This window comes from Falco cherrug, chromosome 12 (genome assembly GCF_023634085.1).
Source record: "Falco cherrug isolate bFalChe1 chromosome 12, bFalChe1.pri, whole genome shotgun sequence".
NCBI lineage: Eukaryota > Metazoa > Chordata > Aves > Falconiformes > Falconidae > Falco > Falco cherrug.
In genome coordinates this window covers 28,417,164-28,443,810 of record NC_073708.1, presented here as the reverse complement: position 1 = coordinate 28,443,810, position 26,647 = coordinate 28,417,164, and the positions used below count along the sequence as shown (strand labels likewise).

Sequence of the window (26,647 nt, the reverse complement as noted above, 5' to 3'; positions counted from 1 at the left end):
TGCTTTTCTGTTCATGAACTTTGCAAAATAATATGAAAATACTCTATAAAAAATACGAAAGAAACAGCAAGGAGCTTTTAAAGATCAACCCCCCCCTTTTTTTTTATTGCGTTTCACTAGTTTTTACAGGCCTTGAGAAAAAATTTAAAAACAATCCTCAAATTCTGTCATGAGGATGAGTAACTACTATCCTTACCTTTCTTTTTAATTAAAAAACCACAATAAATCAAACAACAATTGTACAGGAGAAGGATTAAAGAAATGGGCTGCTAAAGCAGCCAGTACATATCCATCTGTCCCATAAAGCAAACAGGACAGTGTTAGACTGCAGTTCAAGGTCCTTAAACTGTGTGGTCGATTTAGTTTGTTATTCATTCCCTCGCCGACTCTTCTTGTGACTTTTCTTAGATCTGAAACAGAAAGTAAGAGGAGCCGTACAACACTACTAGGAATTGTTTTGAAAGACCAAGGTGATTCACAGAAGTACCGTGGTGTTTTCTATGGTCAACTGCAGACAGCATAAGTTGATTACAACACTGAGGGAGGTACTGTACGAAATACTTCATATTCAACATTGTAAGACCTTTGATCCCCAAGATTAAATGGCAAGTAAGAGCTCCCACAGCAGTACTGATACTCTTAAGAAATACTCTTAAGAAATTTACCTTTCAGGTGATTTGGAATGACTTCTATGTCTGTGACTACGATGATGCCCTATGAGATAAAAACCATAAGTTACTTCCATAGACCCTGGAATTCTTTTTTGTTTTGCTAATGCAATCTGCTTCTAGTAACCAAGTGTCCTAGATAATAATGCCAGAACAACGCTAGTTTTAATTAGGCACTCTAATTAACCTCCTGGCAAATACCTCAAAAACATACTAAAGACAATTTTGCATGTATTAAAGGAGTTCTCCAGCTGTGCTTAGTATCGCTATCAGTTTTATGAGCCAGATTAAGCACCTACGCTGCCTTCTTGATACTGTGACACAGATTTTTGTTGGCGTGGATGTTCTGCTGATAAAAAACTTGCCAGAGTTAATCTGTAAGTTACAAAAATACCTGGAGATTTAGATCTTGATCTGTGGCGCCTCTCCCTGGATCTGCTCCTGTGTCGTCTTGGGCTTTTGCTGCGATGCCTCTCCCGGCGTGGAGATGGACTGAGAGGAAGGAAGCTTTTAAGACAGCCATACTAAAGATACACGCGTTCTAAGATTAAATGATAGAATAAAAGACTACCTTCTTCTCTTTGGAGAGCGGCTTCGCCTGTAATTGGAGGAGAAAAGAAAAAGTCGTAAAAATCACAAGCAGAACCAGCTGTTTAATTTCCCATATTCTCCAGCACCAGCACCAGGGCTTCTCTCACACTCCCCCATGCCTTCAGTTAGCATGCGCTTGGCCTGCTGCACAAGAGGCAGTACATGCTTCTGGACTGGCTACTAGAGTGAGCAAATAAGGTTAGTGAGGAGTGTTTCCTGACTAATTATCAGTAAAAACTAGTTCAAGCACTACTGAAGGACTAGAGAAACAGGCAGATGGGTTGACTGTGGCTGTGCATCACAACTCCTTACTTCAGAAAGCAGCTAAAGGAATTGGAAGACGTAAAAGATTCTGGCTAAATCGTCATCTTCACTTCTACACTCGCTGCAGCCATCTGCAGTATGACAGGTAAAAACACTGCTCAAGGAGAGCTATGTCACCTTCTTGGAGACCTGCTTCGGCTCCGCCTGTATCGCACAACTGGAGATCTGCGAGGTTTATCGAGGTCTCTGTAGCCTCTTCTGCGGTGGTCAGGAGATGGTGCTCGTTCCAGCTGGAAACAAGGGTGGAGGGAGAAGGTTCTGTAAGTCAGGTTTCATCAAGGTTTTTATCTATCAGAACAGATTTCTGAACAATTAATATAAATGACAAGAGTCATGCAGTCAAGGTTCCCCATCCTCAAGTATTTCATACTCAGAAGTCAGCGGTACTGCCAAAGCTTGCCAACTGGAGATTACTATGGCCACCTCTCCATACTGTTGATTCTTAGGAAGTACAGCAGAATTTACTCTGATGGTTAACTTAACATTCATCATCACCTTCAGTTCTCTCCGTTACATATGTATGTAAAACCATTTATCTGAAATACGCTTAACACTGAACAGGTCCAGATTTGTGAATTTCAGGAGGCAGAAAAACCTAACAAACACAAACCACTACAGAACTGCTTCAGAATCTAGCAAGTTCTCACAAGCAGCTTATATGAAAATATGTTAAGCGGAGACGTGTAAGAGTTGCAAGCAGCCTCCTGGTGGCTCCCCTCAAGTATTTCTCAAAGGCCATAAAGCATTCTGTGGTGGTGGTTCAGCACCAGCTTTAACTAATCCCTTTCCAAAACAGTTCACCAACCTTTTCATCTTCCTCTTCCTCTTCCTCACTAGATTCTACATCATCCATGTCTTCTTCCAAAGCACTAACACGAGGCTCGAGTTGCTCAGCTTCTTCCAAAACATATCGTTTCTAGGAGAAATTAAGACTCTATCTGATGCAACCCAAGTAAGAACACCTACAGAGGCATCTTGTGTGCCCGAAGGGCCTGTCTCATAGCTTTATGCAACAAGCCAGTAGCTGATAAAACTACTGCAGCAGATGCAGTTAAGAATTCCATAACCATCTGCTTTCTCAAACCTGTAATCGAGGCAGAATGATATCGCATACACGTTCCTCATGTAGTAGTTCATCAATAAATTCATCCACGTGCATCAGTTCAAATTCTGGGGAGGGGAAATACCATTTGAAAGACAAAGAAGATTAAAGATAAAACACCACAGACAATTTACATCAAGTGGACTGTAGAAACAACAGTTCCAAAATAATTCTCAAAGATGAGGAAAATCATTAGGCCTGTCTTGCAAAAAGGAAATTATTGCACAGCTAGGATTAGCAGATTCACAGCGCTTAAACCAGCACTCAAGTGGTGTTTCTTTGGTATTTATGGAACTGCATTTCAGTGCCCAACACAAAACACAAGCACCTGGGGTAAGTAAAATCAGCAAGGCAGTTCGCATTTGTACCACTTGGCAAGACCAGCAACAGACTATCCAAAAGATGAATAAGTAAAAGCAAGGTTTCAAGAAGATGGTTATGCCACAATTTTTTAAGCTTTATTGCTAAATAGAGTACTTATGTTTATCTAGCGGGATGGTTTTTTTTTTTTTAATAAAAGCTCACCTATGTGGTAATAAGAAACCACAACAAGAAAAAGTAAGAGTGCTTACCCCCATTTCTGTTTTGACTTTTTATTTTTCGATAGTCATTGTACAGTGGTTCAAGATACTTGTAGCAGTCAATGGCAGTGCCCGTCAATCTCATGTACAATGCACCAAGCATTCGGACGTACCTGAAAATAAACCTTGTCATGTATCTGAGGTTTTTGTGTACTTAGCAACTGAGATAAAAGAAGAGCTTTTCCCATAAGTTTCTGAGGAAAATCAGTGCATTGAAACAAATAAAATACCCAACTGTTTAGCTTTTCTCCTTCATGTACTCTATGTGTATATGTATATATACACACACGTAAAAAAATAATAATTATATAGTCAAGTATACATACATAATCTACAGACCGGGTGCATTACCACTCACAAACATGAAAGAAAGACTGAAAGAAAATTAGATTAATATTGCTCCCTTAATGCACCTCGTTCTAAATACTTCAGGCTAAGGTATATTGTTGCAGACAGCGCATGCCACAAAGGCAAGCCACTGCAGCCCAAGTGCCAAGGGGAGTAGGCTTGAAAGGGAAAGATGTGCTTTTTAGCAAGAAGAGTTTATCAGAGCCTACTGGAAGCTAAAACCTGCACTGAAGTCTCCCTGGCTGTTCTGGACAGTTTCGTTAAATACGACAACCAAACAAAGGAAAAATCAAGCTACTAACTTACTTGAAGTCCTCGTTTTTTATGAACTCCACGATGATGTCCTTTTCGGGCTGAATCTGCAGCATCTTCAGCGTCAAGCACAGGAAGGGCGTGGGCTTGATGTTCCCGCCATAGACGCCCCCCACGTACTTCAGTTCCATGGCCTTGTCCACCACCAGCTCGGCTGGGAGAGGGACGGGCCGTCAGCGCGGCTCCCCGCCGGGCCGGGGCCCGGGCCCGCTCCCGCCCCAGCCCGCCCCGCCATACCCGTCAGGCCGAAGCACTCCTCCTTCCAGTACTTGGACTCGTAGATGCGGGTGCGGATGATCTTCTCCACCAGGTACTGCGGGTTGGTGCCGTGGATGCTGTGCGCGTCCTTCACCGTCCGGTTCGCCATGGCCGCCGCTACACAGCTCCGCGGCAGGCCGCCCCGCGCGCCGTCTGTGAGGCGCCGCTTCCGCTTCCGGGCCGCGCGCCGCCGGCCGCCATCTTATCTCCGGGCCATAACGCCCCTCCCGCCCGCGACTTCGGGCCGCCAGGCGCAAACATGGCGCCGTTCCCGCGCGGCCTCCCCCCGCCTCTTCCGCGCTGTGCGCACGCGGGGCGGTGGGCGGGGCTCCGGCCGGGCTTTGGCGCGAGATTCTATCCCGGTGCTGGCGGGAGCTCACGCCGCCGCTGCCGCGCGCGAGGTTGGCTGAGGCCCCGCGGTGAGTGAGTCCCGCGGCCCGGGGCGGGGCGGGCCCGTGGCGCTGGGAGCGGGTGGCGGGGCGCCCCGGGGTCCCTCTGCCCGGCCCGGCCGCGCTGCTGGCCCCTTCCGACGCCATGGCCCCACCGGGGCGGCGGGCAGCCGGCTCCCTGAGGAGAGCCCTGCCCCGGTGGGCTGGCGCGGGGCGGTGAGGGGGAAGGGCGCTGGGGGTGTGTGGCGTTTTCTTGAGCCCTGCGGCTGGTTTCCAGAGGGGTAATTACTTAGGAGGGAAAGAAACTGAAAGAAAGTAACTGAAGACCTGAGCATAACCGAGACGTTTCTGACTCGAATCCGCCTGGTCGCTGCGATGGTGTACGAAAACCAGCACGAGGGTCTTAAAGCGGCCGGCGGTGTGCCCCGGCCATCGCGGCGGGTCCCTCGGGTGTGTTAGCCGAGGAATTGCAGTGCATCCACCAATCCACAGCTAAACATCTTCCCTTTTCCTGCCCCCTCGGGGGAGAGGCGCCTGCAGGCTTTGAGGAAGGCAGGCTTCCCTGAATAGGCCTATGCACACTGAAAGAATAGATGGCATGTCTCTGTAGTGGGCCATCTTGAGCCTTTTCCGGCTTCTATTTTTAAATAATAAAAAAAATAACTTGTTTATTTCTTTTAGCTTTTCCTTGGGAATCATGAACACCCGGCAGCAAAGCAAAATTATCCACTCCTGGTGTGGAAGACCCATGTGCTTAGACAGGAAACTCAGGACTTCCCAGTACAAGTAAATAACATTTATTTCTAACTTGCCCAGAGAAACTTCAACAATGAAGGTTTCTTTACCTTTCTGATATCGTTCAGGTTAGCGTGGCAATCGGTGAGGATATGAGTGAGGTTTTGAGCATTGTCTCATGACACTGTATAAGAAAAATGTTGTCACGAAGCTCTTAAATTATAGATTGTATAATGTATAAGCAAAAGCATTTAACCAAATCTGTGAGTAAGAACTGTTTAATTGAAATATATATAAAAGCGTTTAATCGGGGAAACTAAATTGTCATATTTGCAACAGGGGGCATAACTAGCTACAAAACCGACAGGCCGTCAGCTTTAGTGATATGTGAACTAATGAAGAATATGAAATCCTGATTTTTAATCCGCAATGTGTGTATCGCTTTCTAGGGGAATCCTTATTACATCAGAAAGCAGTGGAACAGAAACCTGTGTACAGCTTGGTGACTTCGTTTTAGTAGAAGGAGAGAATGCAGATCAACCTTTTGTGGCACAAATCCTGAATTTATATGAAGATGGTAAAAGAAATAAATATTTGCTTCCTATCTAAGAAATCATGAAACGTTTTAAAGTTATCTCTTTCGTGGGGATGTAGGTAGCATTAACCCTATATCACTGGCCTGATCTATTAGTGAAATTAAGCTTTGGTAATCACTGCATCGGTATTCACATGTTCCCCAAATATTTGGGGCTGATCACTGATTTCAACTAAATTTGATAGATAAATGGAGAACTTAGAAACATTGAATTCTTACAATCTTTTTGCTTTGTGTCTAATTTAAAATAAATGGTCTGTGAGGAAGACAGTGTGAGCTCATGCTTTATTTAGTGTTTGGAGAGGCTAAATGGAGCAAGAGTACTGCAGCCCTGGAGCTTGCATCTTATTAGATACCAGGTAATTTAGTGATAAGCCTCGAGGCTGAGTAAATGAGGCTGGTTACTTCTGTCCTTTGTAGAACTACTTGTTTATAAATAATTATGAAAAGATAAATTATGGAAGGCGAGCGATACAAAGACTGTGTCTGAGTCTGCATTAGGAGCTACTCATTAGCTATGTCTGATTTCTTTGTACAGCTTTTGATTTTTGTTTTGGACCATTGTAATAATATTTTGAGAGTTTGAAATATGTAATAATGTTTGAGAGTTTACTTTTTTTTAATGTATTTATGTAGCACTCCAGCTTATTTATTTATTAATGCACACTTATTGTACCATAACATTCAGCTCTTTTTTTCCTACTGGAATGAAACCCATGAAACTTCCTTGAAAACAAGATTTTCCTTTTGTTATATATCTTTAACAATTTGTCAAAGATATGTGGCTTTGTTTTCAAAGATGGACACCTTAAAATGTAGAGGGTAACTTAATATTAAATGGTTAATTATAAATGTTCCAACTGTTTCTTTTAACTCTTTCCATACGTAATCTGTAGTGTTTATTCAGACTTTCTCCTAGTTATTTCAACAGCAGGATTCTCTAGTTTGTTAGGCAGTAAGTAAATGTTTCTTGCTTGCTTCTGAAATAACATTGACATTGCAAATAACGTTCTGAAATTTCTTAGTTCTCCTTTTGTCACCGTTTTTGGTTAGCGGGGTTCGCTTAGATCACGTCTATTCAAATAAAGAATGTCTTTATTTGTGATGGTGAAATGGTGGTCTGGAGCTGGTCTCCAGGCATTTTGTGATTGAGACCTTGTGTAGGTGTTATCTCATTCCTTAAGTCTCAACTCAAACAATTTAGCTTAGAAAATGGGAATTGTAATCTCTTATCAGATGTTTTCTCATCTGTGTTCAGGGAGGATTTCTATTCTTGATGGCATTTCAGCTAAAGTCATTGAGGTCTCGTAACAGCTATTTGCGATCCAGTAAAATTCTTAATGTTCAGTGACTCTCTTTTGTGGTTACAGGTTCTCAGAATAAACATGCAGTTGTGCAGTGGTTCTCTCATATTACAGAGATACCTCAGAATAAACGGAGGCTGCTTAAAAGAAAGGTGTCTCCCCAAGAGGTTTTTTTTGATAAAGTTCCTGGCTATGACACTGATATACCTGTGGAGACCATTATTAAAAGGACCACGGTACGTACTGCAAACCCTCTACAAACAGAGCGAACAAAGAAACAGAAACAATTTGAAAAGCATAATAGAATAGCAGCTACTTTATTCCCTCCCAAACCAAATTAATGATGAGTATTCGTTAATGCATTTATCGTAGGGCAGGATAGTTGAAAACTTGATATTCTGTCTGTCTTTCATCCCAAAATGATGTTGTTTTTTGACAGCCGGCTGATCTGGAGGTTTGCATGGAAAGTAGTAGTGTGAATGGGAGTCCTGTAGTGCAACAAACTTACACTGGTGTAAATGTAGGTTGAATGTGTTGCCCTTTATAATGAAGGATTGCAGAAGTTCCAACAATAAGATAGATGTGAATAGAAAATAGCTGAATGCTAAGAAAATAGTTGAATGCTAAATTAACAGTAAATGTTAAGATACGTGTGTTTTGGTATTTTCTGTTTTTACAGGTAATACCGCTACATCTGGAAGAGGAACTACCTATTACACTAAACAAGAAACAAACTTTCTGTGTAAAACAGTCTTGGGATGGAAAATGCTTTAAGACTTTGTCCTCTGACACATTCCTTAAGCTGAAAGAAGCTAGCAAGAAAGGAGGTAACAGCCCAAACTCTTCAAGCTCATTTACTCCTTCAGGCATCGTTTCCCTCCTGAAAAAAGAGACAGAGAGCGTTGTTCAGAGTGCCACAAAAAATGATGAGTTGGAAGTACAATCAAAACATGGCGATTCCAAGTCCTCCGTCAGGAAGAAGGGATGTTCACAAGGAGTGGCTAATAGCACCAGAACTCTAACAGCAAGGAAGAAGTTACAGTTAAACGGTATGTGTATGGTAATCTGTCCATTCAGTAGTTTTGAATGTAGTATGTTTTGTACCTGTTTGTTTTGGGTAGTTCAAACAATGGTATTCATTCAATATTCAATGTGAGTATTTTCAGCTACTTTATTCAGGCTTTGGGGTTAGCCCAAGCCTTTTGGGTTCATTAGTTTTTTTATGTCTGTTATTTCAAGCAACTGTACGGCTTATATCCAGTTGCTGTTGCAAATGTTTTATTTGTAACCGCTAAGTCTAAATTAAAGTGCTTGTTGGCTGAAATGCTACCAGTCAGCCTAACTTGATGTCAGAATGCCTCACTTTCTTTAATCTTCTGACTAACGGTGTGCTAGAATGTTTACATTGGGCTGGTTGAATAAGCACATTTGATCCTACATTACATGTCATATTTTCAAACTGAAGCCTAAGTGTAAGTGGTGGAGGCAGGTTAGAAAAACTTAAAAAACGGATTGTATTCTGCTTGGTCATCTTTTTAGAGGAAGTGCATGCCTTCTGGTGATTCAGTTCCTTGTTCCTGGAGTGTAATGCCATCTCCTTTCATTTAAATGACAGGCACTGAACCAGTAGTTTCATGTCTTCTGAACATTAACCAAACCAGCTATATTAAAGCCTGACAAAAATTCATTTTGCTCTTGATTCCTAGGTCCCACACAATCTCTTAACAGCAGGCTCATGGGATGTGAAATTTTGAAACTTCTGGATGACGACTGTGGTGCTATAGCACCGTTAGAACCATCAGCTGCTAAAAGAAAAGTGAGAATCACTGGCGGTTTAGGCTCACCACCAAAAATGCCTCGCACCGATGATAAGTCAGAGTCAGGTTTTGCTACTGAAGAGCGGTGGTTTAGTGATACAGTACAATTATCATCCTATGCTAAGGTCAAATACTCCAGTGGGAAAGCCGGGGATCTTCCTGTGAAAAATGGTACTATAGCGTAAGTGATAGCTTTTCTATAATTATTTTTCTATGGGATCTCTATTTGTATGTAGCTCTCTTTACAGCACACTTATGAAAGACTTTTGGAGAGAAACGCAGGTCAAATCTCGGTGTGTACCATGTTTTGCCCGTTGAGGTCACTGAGAGGAGAGGGGATGGTCTAAACAGTCATGAGTGCACTGTGGTGAGGCTCTAGAAAGCATCTTACTTGGAGGTGAACACATGATTGGGGAGATTGTAGGAGGAGTCGACTTCAAAGATGGATGCAAACAACAGTGCATGGTTACAAGAACAGAGAGAAGATGTTAGAAATGGGAATGGTAGGATAATATGAAAGGAAATTGAAACAATGTTAATTATTATGGTTTGTACTCAGTGACATAGATAAAAATCTGTTTCCCTGCAGTACCTATGTCATACAGGCTGAAGTATCCCCTACTTGTGACTGTTGAGATAACTGTAGAGAGGGGTGTGATTGACCTCGTGAGAGTTGTCATGATAATTGTATATATACTTCCATGCTAGTTTTTATGTAGAAAAGAAATCAAAAAGCATAATTATTCAGGTATATATTCACACAGTCTTTAAAAATTCCATTAAGTTGGGGCAGGAGAAGAATGGATCAGACTTTCTTGTATAAAGTGTTGCAAGGAGCCAAAACACAGTCATTTTCCTCCTTTCAAAAAGTAAAGATATGGATGCAATACTTGGCATCTGCACTCAAGTTTTTGTCATGTATAGCATAAAAACATTTTACTTTTCATCAATAAAATAATGGCATTTCAGTGGTATTTCTAGAGCTAAAGACTTTTCTGAGAACGATCAACAAATTTTTAACATGTTTGTAATTTATCTCTTTGTGTTCTTTGAACTAGTAGAAAAGCTGTATTAACAGTAAAAAGTTTCGGTGGTACGGATGAAGTGCTCAAGAAGACAACAAAGGAATCTTGAAACACAAATAGAAAAATCTATACCAAAGGGCAGATCAGAGATGCCCAAAGAAAATCCTATTTGTCTCCTCTTTCTCTTAAAAACCCAACCCGCCCACCCACCCCCTAAATAACAAACAGACAACCGCCCCCCCCCCCAACCAAACAAAACCACAACTGTTCCGAGGCCCTGTCCCTTCAGTTTGGCAGTGTTACATTTGCAAAATAATTTGGCTGCTAATTCAACTGTATCACCATCTATTCAGCGCACTTCGCTGATGTATGTGTGTCTAACTGGGGAAGTGAGGGAAAGCTGTTAACATGTAGCAGCTGTTAGTCAGTATGAAACAAATTGCTGGTTTTGATTGAGGGTGCACAACGAATTGGTATGATGTTGATAGGGCCCAAGTCAGAGACATCTGTTTTGAACTAATGCTAGTGCAGTCACTATTGTCACAGCATCACAGAGCAGCTAGTAATTCTGACTTGCATGGACTCTGCGTCTCTCTTTAGACTTATCAGCTTAGCTGGTTCACAAAGCTTTATAGAAACATGCTTTACTATAAAAATCTTTACAGTACAGACCGTGAATGAACTATAGTAAATATTTTGTGGGTGTTTTGTTGTTTTTGGTTTTTTTTTTTCCTTGGCAAAGATATATTGGAGAGAGGAAATTGTGCTGCCAGTATCCATGCCGTAGCCAATCTGTAAATAACTAAGCAAGAATTCTTGCTGGATTGACAGCCGTAACAATTGAGCCTGAAGTTTGAAAGGCCTCTCCATCCTTGTAAGTGTGATGCAAAGAGGAAATACAAATAGCTTTGTGTTCTTTCTTTACAGTTTCACTGAATATTTGGCACAGAATTGTCAGAACCTTCTACTGATCCCTCGTTCTCGTAGAATATGTGCACAGAAAACATATGCTCGTATTTCAGAGCAAATCAGGTAAACTTTTGTATCCATGATACTTGATTCAGATTTCTATTGGTAGCTTGAAGCCTTGAGAGTTTGTCCAGCTTAATATTAAAATGCAAATGGTTCTAGAAGTACAACTTAATTACAGTGTAAATAAAAACTGTCTTGTGTTCAGAAACATTAAGTTGACTCATGGTGTTCATCAGCAAACTGACTTCCTTTAAACCAGTCTGTTAAATAACCATGGAAAATTAACAGCTCAAGTGGACAACAATATTGGCTTGCTGATTATGATAACTACAGAAAAAGCTGAAATGTACAAATGATTCTTTGTAGTGTGTAGCGTATGTATTTTTTAAAACTCATGTAATTTCTGTTTCTCGTAGCGTATTAAATAAACTAGAGAAAAAGGATTTTCTGACTAGCTCAGATGGCTCTGACTCTTCAAGTAGTGAGGAAGAGGAGAATGATGTGCTCTGTACACTAGAAAAGAAAACCAAATTAAGCAGAACATGCAGCACCCCAAAATCTTCAAGGAAGTCTTCAGTTCACACTCCTGCTAAGACTCTGGAAAAAACTAAGGTTCTATATAAAATTGCTGTTCTTATTATTTCTGAGCCACTTATTTGAATGCTTGATGCCTGTGTACCACAGTTAAATATCTGAATCCCTTAGCTTTTAATGAAACATCTGGATTCGTATGATCTTTGGTATGAGTAGGTTATGCAAACGTATAGAACACTTTGTGTTTTGTGAATGCTCTGACAATGTTGATCAGAAAACTCTGGCCTAAACAGGGAAAATATTGAATTGGGCTGGAGTGGAACAAACTGATGAATCTGTTTATGGCCATCATTTTTACTTTTATTGTAAGCTGTGCACTGAGACATTTAAGTTCTGTTTCTCTAGTCTTCATAGAGTGCAGTCTATATATATAGCAGAAAGCCATAAGACCAACTTTGCTCTTGGCAGTAGAGCTGTCCTGATTCTTGAAAGCTTACTAATGTGCAGATGGTTACCAGTGCAAAAGGGCTGCTCTGTGGTGTTCATGGATGCACCAAAGTGTGTCCAGCAGTTTCTCATAATGTTGTGGCGGCTGATGGAGATGAGATACCGGACTATGTGAATCTTAGACCTGACTCATTAAGACAGTGTTCGGCACCATAGCCAGGTACATACTGTCAGTGGCTAATTTTTACTCTATACTTATGAAATGTCTAACACAGAAAACCTAGTGTAACTTGTAAGCACAGCAAAGAAGAAGAATAAAGTTATTGTGTGGCTTTTTTGTTTGGACAATGAAATTCAGGTGGTCAATTTCTAGTTGCTTGCTGTTTCTTAAGAACTGGATCAATTTAACACAGCATTTCAGAAAAGCATTAACAATTTAGAAATACTTCAGACAGTTAAAAGATGTAACTGTCTTTGTTACTACCGCCTTTCCAGTTTCTTTTTTCCCTGAGGAAGAAAAGGCCATGAGGCTTATTTGGTAAATTCCTTTGTAAAGACTGTTTCTTTGTTCATCTGGTACTCTGGCATCCCTGGATAGTCTTTGTGCCTAAGTAATGTTTGAGAAACTTGAATGAATGATCAGTCTCCAACAGAAATAGCTGTACGTAGAAAATCTGTTTGAAGCTGTAACTTTTCATTGCAGCCTTTACCAGGAACACCCAAGACACCCCAGAATGCAACTCCTGAAATTCCCAGGCGCAGCTGTGAAGCACAGAAACCAGTTACTATACTAGAAAAAGCCAGATTAAGGTAACGTCTGCTTAGGGGAAAAAATAATCTTTTTTTTGAGTCAGGTATGCATAGATAGCAGTAGGCTATGCTGAAATAGGGAAACGTCATCTTTACAGTTTTGAATAAATTTGGTAAAAATGCCGATTGTTTTGATTTGATTGTACGATACTAGATTTACAAATACTAGTGGTATTTACAATACTACTCTTACAATTTCAAATTGCTATAATTAGTCCATGCTAAGTTCTTCAGAATTAGGTATCTGTCTCTATTCTGAGCAACATTAGGAAAACAAAGATCCTCTTGTATTAGCTTTAGAGTGTAAAGGCACAATATCTGTCTCATCTTGGGGTGTGAAAAAGCTTTACAGGTATGGTAGATGTTCACAGTGGAAGAAAAAAGGCATTCAGGACTGTCTGTATCTTTCAAACTGAGTTTTAGGTTTTTCAGTTTCCTATAAGTGGTCTCCCCTCTTTTACCCGACCTCTATGTTGACTTACACGTTTTTTGTGAATTAAAACATCTAGGTCTTTACTGCTGCATATTCATGCCGTTTGTTTATAAAGATGACTGTTCAGCCACCTTAAAACTTGAAAGCACATGTAGAGAAACTAGGCTATTTCTTTTGGGATACCTGACGTTGGTGTTCAGACTGTATGTAAGAGTAATTTGTATTAAAAGTAAGTATGTAAGATAAATTTGAAAAACTACAGACAACTGTGAAAGGTGGAGCATCTGGCTATTTGTTTTCCTCAGTAGGCCCTTCAGGTAGAACTGCGAAAATGCAAACCTTGTATCTCCTATTTAATTTTTTTCTTTTTTTTTGTTTTTTTTTCATCAAAAGGTTGCATGTTTCTGCTATCCCAGAATCTCTGCCTTGTCGTGAGGAAGAATTCCAGGATATCTATAACTTTGTGGAAAGTAAACTTATTGATGGTACAGGAGGGTGAGTTTGTTGATGAGACTGAGATCATGTCTATCTATGGCATAACAGCAGTCAGACGATGCTACACTTATTTAAAAAGTTATCATTGTTTGGCTGAATCACAGTTCCTAGTTGAATTTTCCTGGTATTTTTCTTCCTTAGGAAGGGTTGTGCATAGAAATAATGTAGCCTCCTTTGTTGTACAGATTCAAATTAAAGACCAAAATATAACTAGTCAATATTAGATGTCTGGGAAACCTTTTTTTTTTTTTTTTTAAAAAAAAAGTAAGTTACATTTATAAAGTATTTTAAGTTGTTAATTGCTTCAGGAATAATAAAAATCCTCATGATTTTCCAATGTTATGTGTCCCAGTTTGCAAATGAAGACTGAAATATAGGGAATTGCCTGGAGTGACAGGGTAGTAGTATTCAGGGTTGGTCTCAGAGCACAGGAATTCCAGCTCATTAATCCTAGGAGGATTATATTTTGCTCAGGCTGCTAAAAAGGCATTCTCTTTTTGTAGGTGCATGTACATATCTGGAGTGCCTGGAACAGGTAAAACTGCAACTGTTCATGAAGTAATTCACTGTCTTCAGCAAGCTGCAGAAAATGATGACATACCATCATTCCAGTTTGCAGAGATCAATGGCATGAAGCTGACTGACCCTCACCAAGCTTATGTGCAGATACTACAGGTAAGTAAAGCCTCTTCAGTGGCTCTCTGGTTTGAAAGAAGAGATCTTATGCTTTACCATTCAGATCCTCAATGTGCTACAGTATTCAAGGCACTCAACATATCAATACTTCCAAGTAGTCCCTCTGAGAGACTGTATGCTTTTATCTTAGAGCAGGTTTAAAAAATAATTAACTTTAAGGCCATGGCCAACTTCTTGGAACTATTTTGCTTTCAGCTGCATAAGGGCAGTGGGTGGGGAGTAGCCTGATTTATTACGTCCACTCAGGTTGAAAAAAAATCTAAACCAGATTCTTCTTGTATTTCCCCTTTTATAACTTTTCCTGCACATGTATGCTTAAAAAGTTACTGAGATGACAACTCTGGAAGTCAGTGTGGCAGTAGAATAATTACTAATCAATTGTACAATCAATTACAATACAATCAATTGGTCTGTCATAATAACAATCCAGCTAAAGAGGGGCCATCTCTGTCAACAATACTGCATTTCAGATTTTCATGACAAACTAGTCTGAGCTTACTGACTGTGCTTGCTTTTGTACAGGTGTGAATTAACCTTCTGAGGCCTGGATTAAGATCAGCCATTAGGTGTTAGACAGTAATCGCTCAAGAGCTTTGTCAGTTTAGGCTAACTTTAAGCCAGTGACCTGGAAATGAAATGATTTTCTGAAGCATCTATTCCAGTTTCTTATAACCTTCCACTCAGTCTATTTGACATCTTCTATCTGAGCAGGAAGTGGCGTACGTTGTTCTGATACCCCTGTCCTCATAGCTGGGAGCTAAGTTTACATATTTGCACCCTTTCCTCAAACCAGCATAGACAGTGTCTTGCTGAGGGATTTGTTGTAGCCAGGTGACTGTTTCTTTAGCATAGTGAAAAGTTTCATGACAATTACCTTATTTCATGCTAATGTTAATGTATTTTAATACTCTTTCTTCCTATCCTGTTCAGCATAAAATTTTAAAATTAAAGAAAAATAGGCCTTTGGCAGTAAAATTTGTTGCCGTTCCCCCCACAGACCCTGAGCTCTTTAAGCTAGCCCAATTAAATATCCTTCAGGGGAGCACGTAGTCAAATGAATGATTTATTTCTCCGATTCCTTCTGCTTCAGCTGTTATCCAAGTACCCTAGCTAGGCTGCTGCTACTTTTCTGATTGCCCTATCTCTTGCTGCGGGTTAGTCTGAAACTCCAGTTTGCTGATATTTCTTTGCATGACAAGCAAATTATGGAGTGTTCACTACTGGAGTTACTTCACTCTCATAGGAAAGTTCTATAGAGAAGGAACAGGTACAGGAATGGCTGGACAGGTGAAGGAGATAAGATTAACTGGGGTTGCAGTAGTGTGACAATTCCACTGCAATATGCTGAACTGTGGTATATTGGATTCCCAGTTACAGAGCTGTGAAATCAGGATCCTCTGGGATCCACCTGCTTTGTATGACTGATTCACACTGTCCTGACTGAATTGGAAACATGAAGCAAGTATAGATTATACATTGTTGTCATGCTCTGGCTTGTTTAATAATTATTGAATTCTCAGGTTAGTTTTCAGGGTATTCTGGAAAGCAAATACAATTTTCAAATACAATGTTTATTTTGCTTTACAGCTTGACTCTGAACTATGTTGAACAATAGATTTAACATATATAGTGTACTTTTGAAATACCATGCCTTAATTGCTGTATATCTTTGGACCTGCAAAGGAAGAGGTAATGTACAGTCAGCTGTCAGCTCATCTGTTTTCCCACGTAGGTTATTGTAGAAGTAGTTCTTGTAGAAGATGGGTTTTTAGCTTAGGGTTGAATAAATTACTTAGTTCCAGATCCTGCTGATGATTAATATTTTAGTAGGAGTCCCAAGATTACTGAAGTCAGGCTATTCTTGTCAACTGACTTAGGTTTTCAATAGGTGTTTTGCATTCAGAGGGAGACACCCTTGAGGTACTAGGTTTAGAGTCCTGAGACTGGGTTCAGGATTTCTTAACACATCTGTATTTCAGACAAATTGCAGGAAATTGTGTTGGCCTTCCTTTTTAGTGATGTGCCTTTGGCTTCTGTTCTCCTTTATGGACAGGTTCTAGTAGATCTGAATGCATTATGAGCTACTTTTTCATTTTGTTACTCCATCCACCCCACCACCATTCAGATGTTTGGTGTTGATTGGTAGAGAAAAGTTAAGAGTTAAACTTCCTATTGGTGTGATTAACCTGCAACGTTGTTTAATCTTTGTCCAGTTACTGACAGGTCAGAAGGTGACAGCAACCCATGCTGCAGTACTATTGGAAAAACTGTTCTGTACACCCGGACCAAAGAAGAAGACCACAGTGCTGATAGTGGATGAGGTGAGACAAAGAATTCTTCCTTTTCTTTCCTGGAAGTGTTGTAAGAAATGAGTTTTTTGAGGATGGAAAAAGACAAATTGTTCATGCTTAGACTATATATATATATATATATACATATAGATCCATGTATATGTGATATAAAAGAGAAATAGTCTTTGGAGAGAAGACAAACTAATAGCTCTTCTTAGCCTTATTAGAAAACTGAATCTAAATGGGTAAGTGTCCTGTTGCCGTATTGTTCTCTGCCTTGGATTTCACATTGGTTTTACGTTTTGTTTTGGTCCAAGTCATGGAATGAATTGTTCTGTCAAGTCCTAAATACCATATAATTCAACTGGATTTTGTCTGGAAGCTGCTGCTTTTCCAGTGAGAAAACACAGTGAAAATAAGTCGTGTCCAGTTTTGAAATTCCTTGAATGCGTTATGTTCACTAATAAACCAATGCATGCTTGTTTTTTTGCTATAAGCTACTTGAATTTTTCACGTGGAGGGTCTTTGAATGTTGTTAGATATAGTATTGAGTAGTGTTTAAAAACTCCAGCTGTTTAATCACTCTACTGTGATGAATACTTTCAAAGCATCTAGTAGGACCGTGCTTCTCCAAAAGAGATTAGAGCCCTAATTCAGAAAATGCAGTCCTATTAGTAAATGGATAAAGGAAACACAACAGAGACAGTTTGTGCAGAATCACATAAGAAGTCTTCTGTGGCAGAGCTAGTAGCTCTCTCAAACCCCCATCAGGTTTTGTAAATACAAGGCTGTTCTTTTTCAGTCTAATTCTCTTTCTGTCTCTGCAGCTTGATCTTCTGTGGACCCGGAAGCAGAATGTGATGTACAATTTATTTGACTGGCCAACTCGGAAGCACTCAAAGTTAATCATCTTGGCCATTGCTAACACCATGGACTTGCCGGAGAGAATAATGATGAACAGAGTATCTAGCAGGCTGGTATGTCCTAACAGTTTTGTTGCTATGCTATAACATGATAATAGATTAAATACTGTAAGCAATCAGAAGTAATCCAGGGGAAAAGTAGGAGTCATTACATCAGAGGCTGAACGATGCTTTTATAATTTCCTCTCCAGAGGGCTGATAACGAACACATAAATCTTAGCAAAGTAAGTTGTGGAGCCAGCTTGCTAATCAGATTTTATGCTGTGTAAGTACACTATGTTCTTGTAAGAATGAATTAAGAGTGCAGATGTCTTTTTAAACATAGTTTAATCATATTAAGAGTAATCAAATGCCATGCTTCATGGTTAAGCTGCTTACTCTAGAGTTCAGAAGAATTCGCTTCTGGTTTCCTTTCCTCTTTCCCCTTTCATTCCAGACACCTAGTTACTTCTCTCTATTTGCCATCATCAGCTGGTAGATTTTCCTTGTTGGATACCATTGGACAGAAAGTTGGGTGCACTCTACACCTCTGCATCTCTGTTGAATACATTTTCCTAACTCGTCTCTTCATCACTGCTCTAAAAGTGATTTGCAAAAAGTGTTCTGTGCCTCTCTCCATCCCTCTGACTCAAAAATAGTTCCACAGCATGTGAATTGCTTTCCCCCACCTGCTAAAGCTGCAGATCAGCTGAGTCTGTATAGTCATGAGAGAAAAGAATTTTGCATAAGAAATGCAAAACTCGGGCCTCCTGTGGAATATGAAAGGCTGTGCACCATCTACAATGTAGATCGTTCTTCTCATCTTAAAGCAGTTTCTGTTAGCTTGAGGCAGAAGAGGATTTGTAATTGTTGGCTAATTGCTAATGTGAAGTCAGTAGTATGATTCTTATCCATGTATACAGATTTGCTGAAGGACAGGTGGATATTTTGTCATAACTTCTGCTGTTACTGTATTACAATCAGAAAAAAATCTCTTGTAACCAGAAGATTTTCATATCAGGTGGTTCTAAATTTGCTTACAAATTTTGTGAGAGGAATTTGAATTCTAATAGTAGCCACACTTGCTCCTCAGTCCTTTCAGTGGGGAGGTCCAATCAGTGGTCCTCACTTAGTCACAGTTTTGTGGATTTGCATGTTTATTTCACAAATACAAAGTGGAAGAATAGATTAAAGCATACCACTTGGAGGGGAAGAATGTGAGAGAAGGAATTGCTCCCACCAGAGAAAATTAAACCAACAATACCAGCTATGCTTGAGCAGTTGAGAGTTTTCAAGCACTACAGATGCTTTTAACTGTATTGTATTATTTACTATAGGGCCTCACCAGAATGTCCTTTCAGCCTTACACCTACAAACAGTTACAGCAAATTATTTCATCCAGGCTGAACAACTTGAAGGCATTTGAAGAGGATGCAATTCAGCTGGTTTCCAGAAAGGTAAGCACAGTACAGCTGTGTGTCATTTGTGTTGTGCTAGGTAAAGGGGCCGGGGCTGGGGGCGAGGTGTGTACCACTGTTGGGAAAGCTTTGTAACAGTAGTCAGACCGGGTTCTGTGGTTGTGTTCTGTATTGGAGACAAGTGGGGCACAAGTAGGAGATCATACACTATGCTCTCTCTAAAGTAAGCGGGGTATTTTTTCAGGAAACATTGCTAAAGCAGCGTCTTTGCTTTTTCCACCTACTTCGAGAAGGCAGGAGTATATTCCAGGAGCTGGAGGCACGACAACAAGAGTCATGATAAGGCATAATGATAAGATGTCTCAGTGTTTGGCACAATGTGAGTCGTTGGATGATCTTGAAAAAAACCCTGGTATGCCAGTGGCAGTGGAAATACCCCTATTTTCTTTCTCAAGGTGTTTAAAGCCTTGGTATAACAGACAGTACTTACTCTGATGCCAGTCTTAATACTCACTTGCAGAAAAAAATAAATAATGCATTAGGAATCAGTAGCTTCTCAAATTGAGATGTATGCATTGCTTAGTATCCTATGTTAGCAATTCTACATGAAAATAATCTATTTAAATTGTTAGAACATTTGTCAACCACTATATGCTTAAACAACTTCTTCTAAGCATCAGTGTAGCATTAAAGAAAAGAGTACTCCTAAATGTCAGAGGTGTAAAAATAAGCATTTGTTTTGTTATGAAGGAACCACCTTTTTGTAAGAGTAGTAGTGATAATTTTGCAGACTGAATAATCTGCAGTATTTTCCTTCAGAAAATATAGAAAAATAACTTGCAATTAGATTTATCTAAAGAGTTTCTCATTCTTGGCTCCAGCTGGGTTCTAATGTTTTCATGTGTTACCAGCACCTACTGGGAAAACTAGGCCAGTACTGTATCTAGTGAATGCTCACAGCTTTATTAAAATTGTGAACCACAAGTGGGGTTTCAAGAAATACTTGGTTACAGAAATTTCAGACACCTAAAAATGTTTGGGCACTTGTGAATGTAAATTCACAATCCCAGACGTTTCTTTGAGACTTAGTAAAAAATATTAGTGTGCTCTTAATGTCAGCATTCTATTGAGTTACGGAAAAACTGAAGAGTTTTTTGCCCCCTTCCCCCCCACCTGAACCTGAATTGTGATAGGGTATTTTATTTCTGAAAACTTTTGGAGTTGAAGTGCTCACATTGGATTTCCTGAATTTGGTGGGGTTTTTTTTTTTTAGCCTCTGACTTCTGTGGTTCTAGAAAAAAGCTCAGTCTTGAATTTGTGATGACAACATTGGAATGGGAGTATAGGATGGTTGCTTGTGTTGGTTTTGGTCAATAAGATCGCTATTTAAAATCAGGGGTTCTGGTAGCATCATTCACAGTAGCATTGCTGTCCTGTTTTGTGGTCAGGTTGGTTTTGGGGTTTTCTTTGTCTGTTGGTTCTTGCTGAACTCTTTTAATTTTGTTTTGTTTTTTTTCCCCTCAACTTACAGGAAATATTGCTACAAACCTGTCAATGTTTACTTTCAGGTTGCAGCACTGTCTGGTGATGCAAGGCGTTGCCTTGATATCTGCAGAAGGGCCACTGAGATATGTGAGTTTGCTAGCCGAAAGAGAACCCAGGAAATAGTCAGGATGGCCCACATTACTGAAGCCATAGATGAAATGTTTTCATCACCATATATAAATGTAATCAGGTAAAAACATTTCTCAGAGGAATTTCTTGGCTTTGTGTCTTTTCCACTGGGCTACTTTTTCAAAAACATTGGATCTGTCCTCGCCACTCTTTGGGAATCTCTGATGCATCATGCTTTGTTGAAGCATCATACAAAACAAACCTTGCAGCACAGCTAGAAGAGGAGGGGGCGCTGCTGAAATTTCCTGATTGTCATTTATTTTGCTGTACAGCAGTTTCCACGTACATATATTTGAATTCCTTCCACTGGAACTAAATCTGGAGGGTACACTCAGGAGTCCGCAACTACAAACAGTACTGGTTATTCAGCATACTGGAGCTGGGCTGAAGGAAAAACCCGTCGGATACGTGTAGTTTAGGCATTGGGTCCTCAAGAGTCAACTCCTCCCCTCTCCATACGTGCTTGTGTTACGCCACTCACCGTCTTTCCTCGCTTATGTGCAGCCACAGGTGTCTGAGCAGAATGCAAGGCTTTCCTGTTTGGTTTCTTTAACATCAATAGATTGTTAGGACTTCCAAAAGGTTTCCTGAAGGAATGCCTGTGAGGAATTCTGTTACCCTTCTGTGGTCTGCACAGGCTGTAACTGGTGAAGCGCTTCACCGATTTCTGGTCAAAGGAAAAAGAATGTTTCATCAAGGGTTGCGGGGGGAGACTAAGGGGTGCAAGTAATGATATTTTGCTGGATATGTAAGTACTGCTTTTGCTGTGCTACTTGTGCCTGAAAACTTCAATGTTCATTTGTTAATTCATAAATGTAGGTTGACCATAACAACCAGAACGTGTATGATGTATGGAATGAGATGTTGTGTTTGGATGTGTTGACAGAGGGGTGAGGTGAAATGCAGTGTGGTGCCAGAGTTGCAGGCTGTAATATAAAGGCTAGCTGACATAAACTGCCCCTGTAAAAAATAACCTGCATTTAAGTATGTGGTTACCAAGCAATTTCCCTTCCAGACTTCATCCTCATGTTTTGTAACTTCTGAACCTCACTGATTAATTTTTATCTGCTTTGTTTTGATGTTCAGGAATGCCTCGTTGCATGAACAAATATTTCTGAAAGCAGTTTTGGCAGAGTTTCGCAGGGCAGGAGTTGAGGAGGCAACAGTTCAAGAGGTATGTTCATGTTTTGGAGCACTTTTTGGTTTTTTCCTCCTTAAAATAGAGGGAGGCATTGTCAAGATTCAGGCAAAAGTGTATGTATTTAAATACTTGGGATTTTTATTCTGAAAATTTGATGGAAGACAATATGATGGCAGGGGCATGGCTGTCCAGGCCAGGTGTAAATTCTTAATTGAATGCAACCACCAGTTTTTCAATGGAACCAAATACATACAATTGAAAACACTGGCTGTTGTATTAATGTTACAAGTGATCTGGATCACAGAGTGGTTAACTTTTTTTTTTTTGGCATGCATCTGAAAAAATTACATGCCTCCAGTAAACATGCTTTGTAACAGGAAAAATGAAAGAGAACCTGAAAATATCAGGCAGCATAGTTCAAGGAGGAAAACTGAAAGCTGATTCCATCTTCTGTAGCGCTGCCTGTTTCCACAGAGGCGGGTGTATCACTAGTAGCTGCATTTTTTTAGTAGACCCATAAAACACTTGGCACCACCAGAGCTGTGAAGAGTGCGCATAGTCCCTTTCATGATTCATAGTATGGAAGCTAAATGTTATAAAAACATTTATAATGATGTATTATTTATATATAAGATAACCTGCTAGGTTCATCTGGTTCTACAGGTTTGTAAACAAGCATTTTAATTGCATAATCCGTTTCTGGCTCCTGAGCATCTGTATCAGTTGACTGCACAGATACACTGGGCCAGGGGTTCTTGAACTTCAAAGGATATTTTAGGCTGCTTTGTTACACTTTTCCCTTAGTTTTCCTCTTAACACCAAAAGGGTTTTCTTCTGCTTTTTCTAAATAGAAAAGCAGAAGACCCCAACTGATTCTTGTTACATTCATGATTTGTAACAAGTGCATTCTCCTGTGCTTAAAGGTGTAGCATGCCTTTCTAAGTCGCGATCTTTCATATGTGTAGTTGGTGTGACGTGTTTCCTGGGCCTGAAGATCACATCTGAGTGAACTGCTAATCACTCAATAATTAATTGTGTGTCAGCCCTAATCAGCTGGGTAAGGTTTAGTCCACATAGTCCAGGGGAGAAGAGGTGTATTAACAAATAAAACGATCTAGTTAAGAAATTGCAGGCAAGGTAGGTTGCTCATTGTTTTGCTTTTTGGCTATATAAAAAAGGAAGCTATAGCTTTGAATTGTTGCTTCCTTGAGAAAGTCCTAACAGTTTGTGCTAAACCAGCAGTGTGTGTGCATTTCAGCTGGATAGAGTGGGGCTAGTTTTTCCTCCCTTCCCACAGACTGCGAGAGAAGGAAGCTTGCTTTCTCACCTTGGCATACTCAATTGCAGCCGGAGATAAACATGACCAGAGTCCTTTTCTCTCTTTCTCTCTCCACCCTCTCTTTGTGTGTTGTTTTTTTTTTTTTAAAAAAAAAACAACCCAGATCTATCGTCAACACATAGCGCTGTGTAGAATGGAAGGCAGGCAAAGCCCCACGCTGTCAGGAGTGATGGCAATTTGTTCAAGACTTGGAGCCTGCAGGCTGCTGCTGCTGGAGTCGAGTAAAAAGTATCTTCATATGCGGGTGCGACTGAATATCAGCCAGGACGACATCATGTATGCACTCAAGGATGAATAGAGATTTTAATTATTTTTAATATGTATAAATATTTTAAGTGTTGCCAACTTTTTAATTGTCAATGAAATGATAATAGCAGAATGTTGGTGGGTTTTTTAAGACTAAGTTTAAATGTTTGGTGTATAAAGCAGTTGTTATAATAAAGCATTTTATTTCATATACCTAAAATACTTTAAAGCAAACTTATAAAGAGATATTTTTATGAGCTGGTAACTAGTTTCCTTTCAGCTGAGGTGTATGGACTTGAAATTGATTATTTGCATCACTCCTCATGCTAAGGAGCTTTGTGTTTTGTTTTGTTGGTTTTTTTTGTTTTTTGTTAAGACTAGTAGTGTCTTTGTGGCATTGGAGTTTGTGCAGCTTTTCTCCATTGACGTTTGTTGAGTATTAAAGACATAAAGCGATGTGCTTAAATTTACATTACTGATAATGTGAAGGATCTTTCAGTTAAGCAATCAAGAGCTGACTATTTGAGCTGGAGAGACTGCTACCAGGGAAGTAAAAATACCAGAAGAAATTTATCATTCAAATAACCAACTTTTGCCGCTTTTTTGCCGCTTTTTTGCCGCTTTTTTGCCGCTTTTTTGCCGCTTTTTTGCCGCTTTTTTGCCGCTTTTTTGCCGCTTTTTTGCCGCTTTTTTGCCGCTTTTTTGCCGCTTTTTTGCCGCTTTTTTGCCGCTTTTTTGCCGCTTTTTTGCCGCTTTTTTGCCGCTTTTTTGCCGCTTTTTTGCCGCTTTTTTGCCTGAAAGAATCGCTCTGGGGTAGCGCGGCCCTGCCGCAGTCAGACTGCTCGCCAAAGGGCGTTAGTCATTTGGCCACGGGCCGTTCGAAAATGCTGTTTTTTCAAAGCTGTCGCTGTGAGCGCGCTCCCGAGATGGCTCGTGGCGCGGGCTGCTGCCCCGCCCCGCGCCCGCCCCCGGCCCGCCCCGCGCAGGCGCGTGCCGCCTTGGAGCCGCGGCCGAGGCGTCTCCGGGCCGGGCGGGCGCTGCGTCGCCGGGCGCTTTTGCGCGGGCGGCGGCGGGCTGAGGCGAGCGGCGGCGGGGGGCTGAGGCGAGCGGCGGCGGCCGCTGTCTGACCGGCGCTCAGCCTGCCGCCTGCGGCGGGACCGGGAGCGCTCCACAGGGCACGGGGCGGGCCGGGCTGCCCTGCCCTCCCGCGGCGCTGGGGCCGGCGGGGGGTCCCGCCGTTGCCGCCCGCCCGCGCCGGGGGGGAGCGCGGTAGCGGCGGGTGCGAGTCCCCTCAGGCGGAGGGAGGGCGCGGCCGGGCCGGGCGCCCGGCGGGGCAGGCCTGGGCCCCGGGGAGCGCCTTGGGTGGGGGGTGCCCCGTGCCGCGGGTGGGTGCCGGTAACGGCCTGGGGGGTGTGCGCAGCCTGCTTCCTCCGGGCTGCCGGGCCGGGCACTGACGGTCAATTTCGTGTGCTCTCCGTCCCTCAGAGACACGATCTTCTCGAATTCATGAACCAGCATGCTTGGCAGGAGACCTAAAAAAAGCCCTCAGGCAAAGGGCCAGGGAGCTGCAGTTGCAAAGCAGGTAAGGAAGGCAAAGGGCCAGGGAGATGTGGTTGCAAAGCAAGCAGGGAAACCTCCTAATCCTGCTGCTCGTCGGGGTGGCTTCGCTCAGGGCTCTTGCTGCTGTTTTTCTGTTAGAATCTCCCAGGCGTTAATAAGATATTGCAGGACCGTGAAAAAATTTAAATTGTGTGGTGCCTTTTTTCCTGCTTCCTCCTTTAGCGCGTTCTTAAAGTAAACATCTGATATGCAGCAGTGGAGGAGGTCTTGCCGGGAAGCCCCAGTGTTAACGCTAAAATCTTTGCAGGAGACCTCATGACTCACGCTGGTAGTAGTTTCCTACCTCAGCTATATTGATATTTAATAATAGCTTCAGTAACTCTATAGAGGTTTGTCTTGCATCTCTTAGGAAAACTGAAATAAGGAGACCAGAGTATCAAATAACAAATTCAGGGGCACGTATAGGAGAACATTGAGGTGCTATACCTGAGACAGTTGATTTTAATTTTGCTTTGTACGGTTTTCTTTTTCTTGCAACAAATAGGCTGATGAGCCTGTGTCCCTCTCCTGTAGCTAAAAATGAGCTTAGATGTGTCTATGTGTTTGGATTTTCTTCAGACTCTTTAGCTTTGCATGTAGTTTCAGAAGCCTTGAGAAGAAAATTGTACGTTAGTCACTGTTGGCAGCTGTAGGAAGTCAGGCAACAGTGTCATAGAAATACAGCAAAGGCAAAATTCGGGGTAGAACAGTTGGAAGAAAAACAGAATACAGGTAAAGAATATGTTAGAACCAGAGTGGAACTTTAGAACTAATCTTCGAAAGTAGAATAGGAGCAAGTAATATACAGAGGAGGAATAACTGGTAAGAATATAGGGAAATATGAAAAGAGAATGGTTTTAGGATATTAGAGAAAATAGCTAAGATGTTCTCTTTTGGTGATTTCTTAGAAACCAGTATTTTCATACTGGAGGCAGAATGGTTTAGAGATCTATGATGTCACCATTGTTCTAGTATGAAAGCTTGCATTTCTCAGTTGGAGAGGTAGTATATAATTTAGTTTGTTTAAACAAGGGAGAAGATGTAAGGTGAAAAAAGAAACCACACCCTAAAAAGGTAAAGAGTAAATAAAGGATCTGATTAACATATTTTACTAATTTCTAGTTCAGTACAGTTATTTATTCAGCCTGGCTTACAGCATGGAGGATTGTTTCTTGAAACAGATACACTAATGGCTTGTTCACTTGCAGATTTACTGAATTTAAACTGGTTTTGTGCTATGTAGTGTATCAACTGCAAGTTTTTTATAACCGCTTTTTTTTCCTGTTTTATTAAACATGTCTTTAATGCTATTAATTTAATTGGAAAGGTGCCTTACTGAACAGATTGAGAGACTTAGAGCTACAACTGCTGGATTCTGTTCTTAACTTCATTACTTACACTTGTTTGGCTTCCTACACTTGCAGTATAGTAATGAACAGATCACGTGCTCCTGGTCCATTTTGCACATTAATAAAGGGGGGGTGTGTGTATGTATGTATGTTCAAAGCTGTATGTATATTCCATAGAACTCGAATCTTTAGACCACCTGATTAAATCTTGCCCTGACCTTCTTTCCGTTCTGTTCAAGACTGCAAATGTTT

The 26,647-nt window shown here is 41.0% G+C and overlaps 3 protein-coding genes across 4 annotated transcripts in view; 2 read left to right on the top strand and 1 right to left on the bottom strand.

Moving 5' to 3' along the window:
• Positions 1-72: 72 nt before the first annotated feature.
• On the bottom strand, positions 73-4,348 carry PRPF38A (pre-mRNA processing factor 38A). The gene is made up of 10 exons (XM_055724639.1): positions 4,164-4,348; positions 3,921-4,080; positions 3,258-3,379; positions 2,668-2,753; positions 2,389-2,499; positions 1,701-1,813; positions 1,240-1,266; positions 1,063-1,160; positions 666-714; positions 73-410 (listed from the first exon to the last, which is right to left on the bottom strand). Exons 1-10 carry the CDS (start codon positions 4,291-4,293, stop codon positions 368-370), a joined length of 939 nt encoding a protein of 312 aa, XP_055580614.1. The 5' UTR covers positions 4,294-4,348; the 3' UTR covers positions 73-367.
• A 109-nt stretch (positions 4,349-4,457) lies between these two features.
• ORC1 (origin recognition complex subunit 1) lies at positions 4,458-23,917 on the top strand. The gene is made up of 17 exons (XM_055724638.1): positions 4,458-4,603; positions 5,255-5,359; positions 5,758-5,885; positions 7,274-7,443; positions 7,887-8,256; positions 8,914-9,205; positions 10,977-11,081; positions 11,438-11,633; positions 12,706-12,812; positions 13,639-13,740; positions 14,244-14,415; positions 16,650-16,757; positions 17,555-17,704; positions 18,967-19,086; positions 20,616-20,782; positions 21,808-21,895; positions 23,305-23,917. The coding sequence occupies exons 2-17, from the start codon at positions 5,271-5,273 to the stop codon at positions 23,497-23,499; spliced, it is 2,559 nt and encodes an 852-aa protein (XP_055580613.1). The 5' UTR covers positions 4,458-4,603; positions 5,255-5,270; the 3' UTR covers positions 23,500-23,917.
• A 909-nt stretch (positions 23,918-24,826) lies between these two features.
• The window catches only part of CC2D1B (coiled-coil and C2 domain containing 1B), a 34,100-nt gene continuing 32,279 nt past the window's right edge, over positions 24,827-26,647 (top strand). Inside the window, exon 1 of one of the 2 annotated variants that reach the window (XM_005440363.4) lies at positions 24,827-25,029. In XM_005440363.4, coding sequence (XP_005440420.2) covers positions 24,964-25,029 — 66 coding nt within the window. In that variant the 5' untranslated portion in view covers positions 24,827-24,963. The remainder of the gene's footprint in view (positions 25,030-26,647) is intronic. The other variant, XR_003560501.2, reaches the window with a different exon arrangement.